Below are 15,153 nucleotides of genomic sequence, written 5' to 3' on the forward strand. Positions count from 1 at the left end.
GGGGCAGTGAGTTGAAGATAATGGTGATGGAATAATTTGGAAAAGGATAGTGAGAATAGCAGCACAACTGGAAGAACGTAATCGATGTCACTGAATCATACATGTAAAAACTTATGAGATGGTGTAACTTTGGCTATGTATATTTTCACCAATAAAAAGGTCCTCCAAGATCGAGAAGGGACAGTGTTGACATGTCGTGGGGTTGTTAACCAACGTCATAAAACAATATGTGTACTGACTGTTTAATGAGAAACTATCTGTTCTGTAGACCTTCATCGAAAGCACAATAAAAAAAATTAAAAAAAAAAACTTCACAACTGGACCAATAAGCAACATCATGATAAATGGAGAAAAGATTGAAGTTCTCAAGGATTTCATTTTACTTGGATCCACAATCAATGCTCATGGAAGCAGCAGTTAAGAAATCAAATGACGTATTGCATTGGGAAACTCTGCTGCAGAAGACCACTTTAAAGTGTTAAAAAGCACTTGGAGGACTAAGGCGCGCCTGACCCAAGCCATGGTGTTTTCAATCACCTCATACGCATGTGAAAGCTGGACAATGAATAAGGAAGACTGAAGAATTGATGCCTTTGAATTACGGTGTTGGCGAAGAATACTGACTACACCACGGATGCCAGAAGAACGAACACATCTGTCTTGGAAGAAGTACAGCCAGAATGCACCTTGGAGGCAAGACTGGCCAGACTTCGTTTACATACTTTGGATATGTTATCAGGGGGGTTCAGTCCCTGGAGAAAGACATCATGCTTGGAAAGGGGAGGGTCACTAAAAGACAGGAAGAATCTCAACAAGATGGACTGAGACAGTGGCTGCAACAATGGACTCAAGCATAACAACGATTGTGAGGATGGCGCAGGACCCAGCAGTGTTTTGTTCTGTTGTGCATGGGGTCACTATGAGTCAGAACTGACTCAGTCGCACCTAACAACAACAAAAACAGTTTAAAGTTACCTGGGGTTCCCTGAGAATGGAAGACTGCGAATAAACAAGACAGGTGGTGGTCCTGGGGTCTCTGAGAAGGGATATTAAAGTGAAGGGAGTGGGTTGGAGCCCAAGAAGTCATGGGAAGACAGTGGGCAGTGCTGTACGAGTTTCCAAGCTCCTCTGGTTGCAAAGAGAAGTCCCTAAGGAGCATGCTACCCTCCATCCAGGATGAGTCTTGGGGTTTCCTTCTCCTCAACACTCTCCCCTTACACAAAGTCCAAACAAGTGCCAAAACCAAAACCTAGGGGGGAGGAAGAGAAAGAGGAAGGAGAGAGATGAAGAGAGGAAGGGAGAGAGTGTCTCTGCACTGATAGATTGGCAGATGGTTGAATGGACAAAAGACGGAGGCTGGGTTGAAGGAAGGAAGGTGGGAAGACAGATGCTTGGACTGCCAGGTGTGTAGACCACTTGGTGGGTGGTAGGAGGATGGACGGGAGACAGGAGGAGGAAGAATGGATGGACAGAAGGATAGATGGTTACTGTGGTGAGTACATACCTGGGCAGAAGGAAGAGTGCATGACTGGGTGGATGCATTCTCTTATGGGTGGATAGCTGGATAAGGCAGAAGGGTGGAATGAACAAAAGGAGAGGTGAGAAGAGGCAAGATAGTTGTCCAACAGAGGATGGAGGGAGCCAGGAAAAGAGAGCTAATGTAATGGAGTGGCGTGGAGTAGAATGGAGTGGGGTGGGATAGGGAAGGGAGGGGAGGCAGGCGAATGGGTAACTTGGAAGAAGTACTGTACAGAATAGGCCAAGAAGATGGAGAGACAGAGGGAGGGAAAGAAGCAGGGATGGAAGAATCAGGGGAGGGAAGGAGGAAGGAAGAAGGTCTATGCCCTTGTGGAGTTTTTATTCTAGTGAATTTGGAGAGGACTGACATCTTCACTGAATTTTGTCCTTTCTAAGATGTTGCATCACCCAATTATCTTTTTGATGTCTTTATTAAAAAAAGTGTAATTTTCTCCAAAAAGAGCTATTACATTTTTTGTTAGGTTTAATCTTATTCTATTTATTTTGGTTGCTATTATAGGTAAGTAACGTCTAGTTTTAAATTACATTTCTAACTGAACTTTAATAGTATATTAAAATTCAAGTGACTTGCAGATTGATTTTGTATCCAGCTAAACTGTCCACTAATTAATTGTGATGACTGACAAAATCTTCTACATAATAAATCATATCTACTGTAAATAAAAGCAGTTCTATTACTTCCTTCCTGTCCTTATTCCTAGACAATGTAGCATATTGGTTAAGAGCACAATTTCTGGAGACACACTGCCCAGATTTGAATCCCACTCTGCCAGTCAACCGCTGTATAGCCTTACACATGTTAACAAACCTTTTTGTGCCTCAGTACTTTTATCTGCAACATGGAGATAATCACAGTATTTGCATTGTATGGTTGTATAAAGGACTTAATGTATTGGAAGATATGAAGCATTAGCATTGTGTCTGGTATAAAATAAGCTCTTATAAAATGAAGGCAGAGACTTCCAGAAAAATGCTGAATAGAAAGATAACAAGCAGCCTAGTCTCATTCTTGGCCTTAACATTCACCACGAAGTCTGATGTTCATTTTATTATTGAAGTCTATTACTGTGTTAAGAAATTCCCATGGGATAAACATGCAATTCTTCTCTAATTCATTAATTTGGTGACTTGTATTCATTGATTTTTCTCATGATAGAACAATCCAGAATTGCTTAAAGAAATCCTTGGTCATGATTTCTTTGTTGGATACTCTGAACGAGGAGAGGAACGATGGAAGGAAGATAAGTAGTTGGATGGCTAAAGTGGATGGATAAGTTGGAGGGAAGAAAGCTGGAAGGCAGATGGGTGAATGAATGGATTGGGAACGGTGGTTGGGGGTAAAGGAGGTAAGGAAAGATGAGGACTGGAGAGATGACTTGATTAGGTAGATGCATGGAGGATGATGAAAAGGATACATGAATGTATACTGGATGCATGGGAAAGACAGAGAAATGGACATAGAAATGCATGCTGTATGAGTGAGACAGGCAGCTGGATGGATAAATTAATGTATGCTGGGTGGATCTATCCACAGGAGAATAAGTGGAAAGAGGAATGTATGCTGGACAAGTAGATAAGTGGATATATGAACGTATGTTGACTGGAAGGGACAGGTGGATAGATTATGAATATGAATACACAAATACATAGATATATGAATACATGTGGGATAGTTGGAACTGGTGGATAGATGAATACATCAGTGTATGCTGGATAGTTGGAACAGGCAGATAGATGGATATAGAAATGTATTCCAGATGGGTAAGACAGGAAATAAATAGATACATGAATGTGTGCTACACACCTGAGTAGAGACAGGTGTGTAGATAGATAAATGTACGTCAAATGGACAGAACGTATGAATGCGTGGTAGACAGGTGGCACAGGTGGGTAGATGGATATATAAATATATGTCAAATGGATGGAAGAGATTGATATATGGATACAGGAATATAGGCTGATGGGTAGGACAAACGGATATTTGCGAATCTTACGAATATATGCTGAATCATTGGGACAAGCAGAAAGATGGATATATGAATTATGTTGGAAGGGTAGGATAGGTGGGTAAATGGAAAGGCGGGAAGGGGGTTGGATGGATAAATTATCATGTAGACCAATGGATGGTAGATGAATAGGCAGATTAGTCAACTCATTCAATCAATCAATACATAAATACTCAGTGTCTGCTCTGGGCAGTTGCTGTTCTGGGTCTTGGTTACACAGAAGTGAAAACGAAGTCCCTGTCCTCAAGGAGCTTACATTCTAAGGAGAACATAAATACAATGAATAAGTAAAATATATAATGTGCTGAATGTGCCAAGAAGGAAACTGAAGAGGAGAAGGGGAATAGGAAGCAGAGGGACAACACTAGCAAGGCTGGCAGGGAAAATCCTATCGAGAGGGGGATATCTGAGTAAGGATGTGAGAAATGTGAGAGACTCAGTTTGTCTGTGGGGAAAGCATGCCAAGCAGAGAGCAAACTCTGAGGTGCGGGGCACCTGGTGGGTCTGGGGAGCAGCCAGGAGGCCAGAGCACACCAGGGAAAGAGAACAAGATCAGGTGAGAGAGGTAACAGTCAAAGAGCAAATTGTGTATGGCCTGTGGGCGACTTTTAGGACTAATTTTGAGAGGAAAATTGACATGATCTAACACATTTTAGCAATGGTAATTCTCGCCGCTGTGGTAAGAACAGAGTGAAGAGCGCAAAGGCAGAAGCTGAGCAAAAGCAGAGAACAGGCTAATTTAATAGTCCAGGTGGTGATCACGACGGTGTGGACTAGGGTGGCATCAGTGAATGTGGTAAAACCGGGTCAGTTTCTGAATATATTTTGAAGGCAGAGCTGAAGGTATTTACTGAGATCAGATGTGGGGTGTGATTTCACCACCACCAGCTGCCGTCGAGTCAATTTCAAGACTCATGGCAACCCCACAGGTGTCAGAGCAGAACTGTGCTCCACAGGGTTTTCAGTGGCTATTTTTTTTGAAGTGTCAGGTCTTTCTTTTAGAAGAGTGAGATTTGAGATAATCTCAAGGTGTTTTGGTTTGAAGAACTGAAAGAAGGGAGTTGAAGAAGATGGCAAGAGGAGTAGGTTTGGGGTTTGTCCCGCAATTCTATTTCTGATATGCTAAGTTGCAAATGTCTTCTAGGCATACAGCTAGAAATTTTCAATAGGCAGTTTTTATGAATCTGGAGTCTGGACTGGAGATACAAAGATAGGCCAACATAAAGATGGTATTTATAACCATGAGACTGGATGAGAAGCACCCAGGGAGTAAGTATGCAAAGAGGAACAAGACTGAGCTCTGGAGAACCCCAGTGTTAAAAGATCAGGGAGACGAGAAGCAACCAGGAAAAGAGCCCGAGAAGAGTGGTCAGAGAAGCAGAAATAAAACAAAGGGACGGATGATGGTGGTGGTGAGATGGGCAGAAAGTAGAAGGAACAAAGGCAGAACATGGAGGAGTGAAGTAGATAGATGGGTTCATGATGGTGTGGGCAAAGAGGTGGATGGGTGGTGTTGGGTGGGTGAAAATGGAGGAAGAAGGCAAGTGCATGGGTAGACTTATGGATGGATAGTTAGGTGAGTCCTTCAAAGCAAGGAAAGGAAGGAATATGCATGTGCAGATGGATGGATTGATGAGGACATGGAGGACAGTTATTTCATGAATGTATACATTGATTACATGGCCATATTGATGAATTGTGAAAGAAAAAGAGGGAGGATGGGCAAAAGGGTGACAGATGAATTGATACTGGCTCAATGGCTAGCTATGTGTATGGATATAATGGATAATTGGAGAACAGCGACAGAAGAAATAAGAGGGAGGGATAATATATAAATTGATAAATGGGCAACTTGATTTGGAGGTGAATAAATGGGAAACATGAAATGAAAGGAAGGGAAGAAGGCATGAAGGAATGGGAAACGGATGGATGACAGGATGAGTGGATACACAGTTGAAAGAAGGAAAAAGAGAGAGACAAAGGGTTGATAAAGAGACTTTTTAATGGATGAATGATTAGACAGAGGGTTAAGCGGACAGCTAGAAAGAATGGGAAGCAGTAGGAAGGAGTTCCTGCATAGCACAAAGGGTCAATCACTCGACTACTAGCCAGAAGGTTGGGGGTTCAAACCCACCCAGAGGCGCCTTGGGAGACAGGTCTGACTCTCTGTTTCTGCAAGGTCACAGACTTGAAAACCCTGTGGAGCAGATCCACTATACACACATAGGGTCACCATGAGTTGGAATTGACTCGACAGCAACCAACAACCACAACAACAGAAAGACAGATAAATAAACTGGATAGATAAGTGGATCAACTGAGAGCAGACAGAGTTCAGGACAATGGAGAAAAAGAGGAAGGGGGATGAGTGGATGGACAGACGGATGGATGGAAGAATCCTAGTGATTAGAAGCAAGGGCTCAAGAAATATGCTTGAATTCAAGTTTTGGATCCGCTATTTACTAGACGGTGACCTCAAGGAGGTTGCTTTGCATCTCTGTGCCTCCGTTTCCTCATCTGTAAAACAAGGATATTAATGGCACCTATCTCAGAGTTTTTATTATTAAATAAAATAAAATAACGGCAAGTGCTTGAAGTTCCTGGGTAGTGCAAACAGTTGAGCGCTTGACTGCTAACTGAAAGACTGGCAGTTCAAACCCACCCAGAGGCCCCTCGGAAGAAAGGCCTAGCAATTCACTTCCGAAATGTCAAAGCCTTGAAAACCCTGTGGAGTATAGTTCTCTGATATACATGGGGTCACCACAAGTAGGAACTGACTGAAGGGAACTTATTATTATTTTTTTAATGGGAAGGACTTAGAATCATGCCTATAATATACTAAGAAGTCAACAAATATTTGTTTTGTGGCTGTTGTTATTTGTTGGTGTTGTTACTACAACTATTCATGGATAAGGGGAAACACGGATGAAGCCAGGGAGGAGAAGAAAATACTAGACAGATGGTTGAGTGGATGGATAGATGAATGGAGTAATATATGAGGTTGGTGGGTTAACAGTGGAAGGAACGGAAGAAGAAAGAAAAGATGGATGATGAGTAAGTGGAACTAGGAATTTAGCTGGTGAATGGTTGAATGAATATAGGGATGACTGAGAGTACGGAAGTGAAATGGCAGAAGGAAAGCATAAATAGATGGCTTTAAGAGAGAAATCACACGGGTGGGTAGTTAAAAGGGCTCATGCATTAGTGAGTGGACAAGGTGAGTGAAGATATTTTCCCCACAAACCCAATCCTCGTACAGTCTTCCTCATCTGTGTAAATGGCGCCTCCATTCTTCCAGTGGATCAGATGAATATCCTTGGAGTAATCTTTGGCTCTTCTCTGTTCCCCCGACCCTACATCCAATCCATCAGGATAGTCTGTTGGCTTTTTCTTTAAAATATATCATCGATGACCAGTGTTAGCCCTCCACTCCTACCCCTGTGGTCCAAGCCTTGACTAATGCAACAGACTTCGATTTGGACTCTGTTATGGATTGAATTGTGTCCCCTAAAAATGTGTGCCAACTTGGCTGGGCCATGATTCCCAGTACTGTGTGACTGTCCACCATTTTGTCATCTGATGTGATTTTCCTAAGTGTTGTAAATTCTACCTCTATGATGTTAATAAGGCAGGATTAGAGGCAGTTATGTTAATGAGGCAGGACTCAATCTACAAGATTAGGTTGTGCCTTAAATCAATCTCTTTTGAGATATAAAAGAGAGAAGCGAGCAGAGAGATGGGGGGACCTCATTACCACCAAGTAAGAAGAGCCAGGAGCACGTGTGCTTTGGACCCGGGGTCCCTGCACTGAGAAGCTCCTAGACCAGGGGAAGACTGATGACAAGAACCTTCCTCCAGAGCCGACAGAGACAGGAAGCCTTCCCCTGGAGCTGGTGCCCTGAATTCAGACTTCTAGCCTCCTAGCCCGTGAGAGAATAAATTTCTCTTTGTTAAAGGCGTCCACTTGTAGTATTTCTGTTGTAGCAGCATTAGATGATTAAGACAGTTCCTCCCCCACCCCCTTGTATCCTTACAGTCTATTTTCCACCCAGCAGCAAGAGTAATCTTCTTAAATGCAAGCCACTTCACACTGCTCCTTTGTTTAAAATTCTCCAATGGTTTCCCATTTCACTCAAACTAAATGACAAAATCCTTACCAGGATTACAAAATCCTTACATGGCTTACAAGGTCTGCCTGGCCTGGCCCCTCAGCTACCTCTCTGGTCTCAACTCGTGGGACCTCCCACCACCCCCTCCAGCCACACTGGCCATCAAACCTGACTTTGCCTCAGGGCCTTTCAATAGCTGCTCTCTCTTCCTGGAACACTCTTCCCCAGACACACTTATAATTACTTCATGAATTAATTCAGGCTTACGCTCAAGTATCATTTCATCAGAGAGGCCTCCTTGACAGCCCCAGATAAAACAGCACCCCCAATCTCTCTGACGATGTTTTATGTGTTCTTCATAGCTGATGTCACCACCCAACATGTGTAACTGGGAGTTTTATTATTGTGTCTCCCCCACCAGAATGTAAGCTCCTTATGGGCAGGGATTGTACGTTGCTTGGCATTGATGACTCTTTTCTGCATGTGTAGTAAATGGATGAGCAGTGGAAGGATGTTGGGGATTTTGGATGAATTGATAATCAGGTGATTGACTAGACAGCTTAATGAATGGATATGATATTAACATACGTGTAAGAGAGGGAGGATGAGATAGCAGAAGGACAGGCATGATGATCAAAGTGATGGAAAATGAATGAATACATAGATGGAGGATGAACTGATGGATAGCAAGGTGAATGAGGAGGAAGAGGGGAGAAGAAGAGATTAAACAAATTCATGATAGGTGTGTGGATAAACTAGATAAAAGAGGATGAAAGGAGTGGATGGATAGGTGGGGAGATAACTAGGGGAATGGGGTGATGCTGTGTGGATAAAGTAATGAAGGCTAGAGGAGGCTATGCCACCAGTATTTTAAATACCATCAGAGTCAACCATAGTAGACAGGTTTCAGTGGAGCTGCCAGACTAAGACAAACTAGAAAGAAAGGCCTGGTGATCTACTTCCAAAGATTAGCCAAGATAACCTGGATTACAACAGAACATGGTCCAACTTGCTTGCTTGCTTTAAACACATCATCGGAAAAGACCAATCACTGGAGGGGGACATTGTGTTTGGTGAAGTAGAGGGCTAACAACGGCAAGGGAGACGTTTGGCGAGATGGACTGGCACCACAGGCACAATGATGGACGTGATCATGCCAGCAGGACCAGGCAATGTTTCATTCTTTTGTACATAAGATCAACCACGAGTCGGAGTCAACTTGACGGCAACTGACACCCACAACAACAAACAGGGTGTATCTATGGATAAAAGTGAAGGCGGAAAGAGTAACTGATGGACAGATGAGGTGTACAATGAGGCACATGGTTTGGGTATGAGATGGGAATAACAAAGTTGGGAAGAAAAGAGCGTAGATAAATATATTTGCATCACTATGTGGATGAATAAATTAATGGATGGAGTACCTGGATAAGTAAAGGTGAGGAAGGGAGGCAAGAAGAGAGGGAAGAGGAAACAGAAGGGGGAAGATGGCTAGAGGGACACATAGCTGAGAAAAAAGAGATGTCTGAGTGAAGCTGATGGACACTTGAATGACTGGATAAAATCATAGACAGGGTAGGTGGATGGGTAGAGGAGATGAAGGGAGGAATGGAGAAGGAGGATGTATGAAGAAATCATCATAATAAAAGGAATTACTTTGTGTATGGCACGGTGCTAACAGCACTACTGTCTTAACCCAGTTAATTCTCTCAGCGAATCCTCAGCTGATCCTCTTAACAACACTCTGAGGTAGGTACATCGCCATTTTTACAAAAGACCTAACTGAAGCACAGATAGATGTAGCTACTCAGGTTCCACCGCTAGAATGTGGTGAGGCCAGGACTCAAACCCATGATCTAAATCAGAGCCGCCATGATCGATTGGGTATGTGGCTATGCAGGATACCCGGAAAATGGAAGAGATGGCTAGAAGTAGGACAGAGGCATGGACGGACAGATAGGTGGAGAAGAAAAACTGGAACAAGAGAAAAGAGGAAGAAGGGAGGAAGGGTAAACACGTGTATGAAAAGACAAATGGGAAGAGGAAAGATGAATGAGCATGTGGATGGAGGTGTTGGGAATGCATGAACCATTTGGTATACTCACAGACGGTACAGGGCCAGCGAAAAAGAGGAAGACCCTCAACGAGATGGATTGACACAGTGGCTGCAACAATGGGCTGAGGGAAAGCAAGGATTGCGAGCACGGTGCGGGATGGGGCCGTGTTTCATTCTGGGGTGCATAGGGTTGCTACAAGTCAGAACCGACTTGACGGCACCTACCAGCAACAACAACAACATGGATGGTATTCGGGGATGAACTGAAGCAGCAAAGGAGATCGGGGGGAGGGAAGGAAGGAAGGAAAATGGATGGATGGAAAGACAGATGAATGTATGTATGCATTCATGAAGAATGAACGAGTGAGCGTGTGGAGGGGCATGTAAGGGGTGAGGGAAATCCATGGATATAGTGAACACGGACAGAAGAAAGTATGTACGTATGGATGGATAGATGGATGGGCAAATTAATGAATTCAGCATGTGGGGGGGAAGAAATGGAGGAAGGTAAAGGAATAAAGGAGGGAAAATAATAATGTGGGTAAATGAATGAATTGATAGATAAATGGATGGATGAGGTTGGCTGACATTCGGAAGAAACGACACTGGATTGATTATACGAATGGACGGGATAAGTTGAAGGAGGAAAGGATGGGAAAGAGCAAACCTGAGTCTGGAAGAAAGTAAAGGATGGCTAGATGGACGATGCTGATATTCAGAACAGAGGGAGTGGGCAAATACGTACATTCAAAAACGGATACAGCATCCTCCCCCCGAATCCTTTCTTTCTGACTTCTGCATCACGGGCATTCTCAGAGCCTCCTGGGCTTACATCGAGCAGCCGCCATGTCCTGGATACATCTGCTTCTCCTCTCGTGCCCACCATCCCTACCCTCCTTCAAGCTGCATACTTCCTCACCCGGCCCCCGCCGGGACCCTACCTCCTCTACACCTCCAGCCTCCTCGTCTCCCTTCTCCACGCTGGCTACAGATCACACCTTTCCCCTCCGTGTTTCCCTTATGATGAAATCCAAATCGCTCACAATGGTTTTCCAGCTCCTTCCCTACATGGCCTCAATCTGCCTTGCCACGACTATCTCCTACTGCTCCCCAAAGAGAACAGGGGGCCTTGCCGTTACCGCCAAACTGCCCAGCCCCATGTCTTCATTCACACTATCTTCTCATCTGGACACCTGTCCATCTGTCCATCCTTCAGGGCCCAGTGAAAACGCTGACCCCTCCCAGAAGTCTCCGCTACCTGCTCCTCAACCTCACCCTGACCCGGGGCTGAACCCTTCCTGCTCTGAAGCACTATGGCGCCGTCCATCTTGCCGCGTGTCCTCGCCCACTCACCCATCCGACAGACATTCTTCGAGCCCCTGCTTTGGTCAGCCCTGTCCCTATGCGAGGAAAGGACAAGTCTGATGGAACGGGCAGACATGACCAGCGCAGGGAGGACTGTGCCCCGTGCGGGGGCCCCCGGGGGGCAGTGGGGACTTGGCCTGAGGGGTAGTCAGTGGAGGCGTCACAGAAAAAGAGACCCAGGTCCCACAGAAGGTCTGCAGGCTGAGGGAACAGCCCTCCCAAACCCAGGTGCACACATCCTGTACCCACGTCTGCAGGATGCCTGGGCAGCAGGTGTTGGGGGGCGGGGAGGACAGGCCAAGGGCTGAAGATGGATCTCAAAGGGCCCTGAATGTCAAGATAAGGAGTTTGGACTTTGTTCAGCCAACGACAGGAGCCAGCGACCACTCTGAGGCAGGGAATGAAACCGTCAGATGTTAGCTTCTGGCGGCGGCGGTGAATGGAGAATTGGCCTTTGGTGTCTCGGCCTGCCCGGACGCGAGGCTGAGCAGAGCAGGGCTCCCGTCTGCCTTCCAGACCCAGCCAGTGTAGCCTGAGTCGGCTGCAGGGCTGTGCGGTGGGGGACCGATGGCTTGATGGATGGACGGGAGGCCAGCAGGGACACGGCGCCCAGTTCCTGTCCGCTGGCCCGGCCTCTGCCCGTGTCATGTGTGTCCACTTCAGTGTGGCTTTGTTTCAATTTGTTTTCGGGCAGATAACGGAGCAGGGGCTCAGGGAGGCAGGCCACGACCTCCCTGCTCTGAGAGACTGAGCTGGGGTTTGACCAAGGCCTTCTGACCTCAAGCCCACCTGGTGCCCTTGCAAGTGCCCTCAACTGGCTGCAGATGGTGGCAGGCCCAGCGGACCCCGAGACGGGCAGCTGGAGGGGCAGGTGGACAACTCCCGGGTGCGAGAGTCTGAGCCAGCGAGTTCTCGCTAACCCTCTGCCCGGGGTAGAGGCAGGCTCACCTCACCCCTGCCCCAGGTAAGCCCCAAAGTCGGTCCGCCCTCGCTGCCCCACAGGAGGGGCACAGGAGGGCCGCCCAGCACGGAGGCACGGTGAGCTCTCCTCTGTCCCTCAGAAGCTCCGAGCTCACACCCACCCAGCCACCCACCCCACCACAGGTCCTGCCATTCAGGAGCCCGTGACCTACCTACAACGCTGCCTGCCAGGCAAGCGCCCGCCGGCCCCACCAGATGGGCCTACCCCGTGCCAGCCGGCCGGCCACAGCCAGATGGGCCCGCCCCGTGCCAGCCGGCTGGCCATAGCCAGAGCCAAGGGAGGAGGGGATGGCTTCTGGACGGGAGCCATGAAGCCGGACCCATGTCTGCAGGCCGCTGGCAGGACACGGCGAGAGGGTGCCAAGAGTAGCGACGATCGGCCAGCCGTGGCCCCTCGCTGCCCCAGCCACTGTACCCTCTGCTCAGCACAGCCCTGGGGAGCCAGGCGACAGGCCAGCCAGGCCTCTCCCCCAACTCCAGGGTCCCCTTCCCTGTGCTGCATGCTCAGTGTACATACACCTACGTGCACACACACACACACACACACACACACACACACACACACACACACACACACACACACACACACAGAGCTCCCGACAGCAGGGTCCAGGGCCGGGTCCTCAGCCCTGAGGACAGAGGTGTGAGTGATGCGGACAGTGATGAAGGATGAGCCATGAGGAGGACGGGGAAGCCAGGTGGCCCGGGCGTGTGATGCTGGCACAGGGCTCAGCTGAGCCTCTCTGCACTGCCCCCCGCCATGTCTCCCACCCCCCCCGCTGCCCCCACCTCGAGGGTGGCTGCAGTCAGGGAAACGCATCCGGCCTTGGACGCTAGAATCTAGGTTCGAGGGAAAGTGATGATGTGGTGAAGCATGAGCCAAACTCTCCAAGTGACAGGGGAGGGGCACTGAGTCCAGGCAGCGCCCTCACCCCCTGCTGGTTGGACCCACAGGGCTGGGATTCCCCCCCATAAGTGGGCCCACCCCAGCCTCCCTCCGGCCAGCTCCAGCCATTCCCTCCACTTTGCCCCGGGGGCTGGGGGTTAAGCCCTAGGCACCCTACCCTGCTCCCAGTCAGCCCCTATGGAGGAGAAGGGTGCAGTGTGGGGTGGGGGGTGTCACGCTCACACTACCCTTCCCCTGGGCTCCCCTGGCTGTCCGGGTGGGTCACCCAGAGCGGCGTGTGACAGAGAGGACCTTGGATGGGATTCCCACCCAGTCTGCCTGGGCCTCCATGAATCACTGGCTGTATTGCACCTGTGCCCACACTGGACTCCCAACAGTCCCCAGGGGAGGGATTCCAGGCCCTCGCTCCCTCCTCTGGGCTCAGTCCCATGTGTCCTGGGGCGGAGGCTGTCCAGGACAGGACTCTCAGTCTGTACCCCGTTCCCACAGGCCCCACTAAGGCAGCTGCACAGGGAGCCTGGCTCTGACCCCACACCCTTGGAGCTTCTGCTGGCTCAGGCCAGCGCAGGGCTGCTCCTCCCTGGACCTGCCAGCCAACACCCGGATCCTGCGGGCAGGTCCCCTCTCGTCCTTACGTCCCTCGGCTGCACCTGCTCCCTGGGGGTCGAGGAGAGCAGAGCAGTGAGCCAGGCCCCTGCTCCCCACCCGGGCAGGGGCTCACTTTGAGGGAGTAGGCCAGGGCGATGAAGCCCAGGCAGCAGAAGTTGAGGTAGACGAAGTTGAAGATGGACCACAGGTAGTAGTCGTTCACCTCCGTGGCGTCGGGGTAGATCTCGATGACTGTCGTGGGGTTCGTCATGGTCTTCTTCTCGGCCAAATGCTTGCAGGCCTGGGGGGCGCCCGTGGCCCGCACGCTGTCTGTCTTGCTGCTCTTGGACTCCATAGGGAACAGAGTGGGCGCCATGGGGGGCGAGGCCAAGGGCTCGGGGGCCAGGGCCGCGGGAGCCTGCAGGGTGGGGGGCTTGGATACGCAGGCGAAGCAGCCTTTGGGAGACCCAGCTGGGGGTCTCGGGATCCAGAAGGCCCCGTCCAGGGGGACTCGGGCTTCCTGGGTGCCGTCCGTGGTGCTGGCCGGGGCTCCCAGCAGGGCTGGGCACGGGCTGGGGCCCTGGGCCTGGAGGGAGGGCAAGAGTAAGCAGGAGGTGGGCCCTGCCCGCCCTGCACCGCCCACCCGTGCACCCTGCAGCATCACCCCACTGGGCCATGGACAGCCCTGAAGGAGATGGAAGTCCCCCAGGCGGCCAGCTGCCAGCCTGCCCACCTGCCTCTCTCACCCACCCAACGCTGCCGCCGCCAGCTGCCCGCTGCTGATGCCAAAGTCCTTCACAGTGGTCTTGGCAGGAACACCGGGGGCTTTTCATCACTTTGCCAGCTGCGCACAAACATTCACCACGGACACGCACAACACAACTGCCAAGCCCAGTGACACTGGCTGGCACGCTGTTGCAATAAACAGCATCCCTGCGCCCCCAACGTCCCGCGCCACACGGGGCACGCACACACACAGGGACACTGCCCCAGCCACTAACTGCAAATCCAGCAGAGCTCTCCAAGTCACCTGGCCGCAGACACCCGCTGACAAGTTCCTACGCAAACACCCGCACCACCTGCCGGCTCCCAGACCCCAGGCACACCCCGCCCCGCGCGCTCAGTCAGGTAAACAGCTCCCCACCGGGATAATCAGCGTGGACACACCGCTCAGACACCGTCGCCCGAAGATGAGCACAGCTGCGGGGCTGCTAGCACGCGCGTCTCCGCACCGATCCTGACCCAGAGAGATGCCCGGACCCCAAGCGCGCACACTCGCACGGAGCCACTCACCGGTGCCACCAACAGACGCACAATGACACTCTGCGAAACACTTCTCCAACGAAGCACGAAGGCGCCCGCGCCCCCCGCGCCCCGGGGTCCCCAGCGCCCCTGGAGCCCGGGCCGGTGCCGCAGCCGCGCAGGGCGCTCTCACCTACTGGCGGATCCGCAGCGGCCGGCCTCTGCGCCTCGGGCTGCGCGTCTTTCTGTCGTTTCGCGGCCGCAGTTTGTCAACCCAGGCTGATCCGGGCTCAACCTTGGGGAGGGCCGGACGCGGGCTCCGCGCCTCCGCTCCGCAGCGCAGGCCGGCCACCGCGGTGC

At 49.9% G+C, this 15,153-nt stretch overlaps 1 protein-coding gene across 1 annotated transcript in view; it reads right to left on the reverse strand.

The window, feature by feature from the left end:
- Positions 1 to 14,212, reverse strand: part of IFITM10 (interferon induced transmembrane protein 10) — a 17,215-nt gene extending 3,003 nt beyond the window's left edge. Inside the window, exon 1 of the mRNA XM_004389424.1 lies at positions 13,685 to 14,212. Coding sequence (XP_004389481.1) covers positions 13,685 to 14,212 — 528 coding nt within the window. The remainder of the gene's footprint in view (positions 1 to 13,684) is intronic.
- Between the last annotated feature and the right edge of the window lie 941 nt (positions 14,213 to 15,153).

This window comes from Trichechus manatus, unplaced genomic scaffold (assembly GCF_000243295.1).
Source record: "Trichechus manatus latirostris isolate Lorelei unplaced genomic scaffold, TriManLat1.0 scaffold00244, whole genome shotgun sequence".
Taxonomy (NCBI): Eukaryota; Metazoa; Chordata; class Mammalia; order Sirenia; family Trichechidae; genus Trichechus; species Trichechus manatus.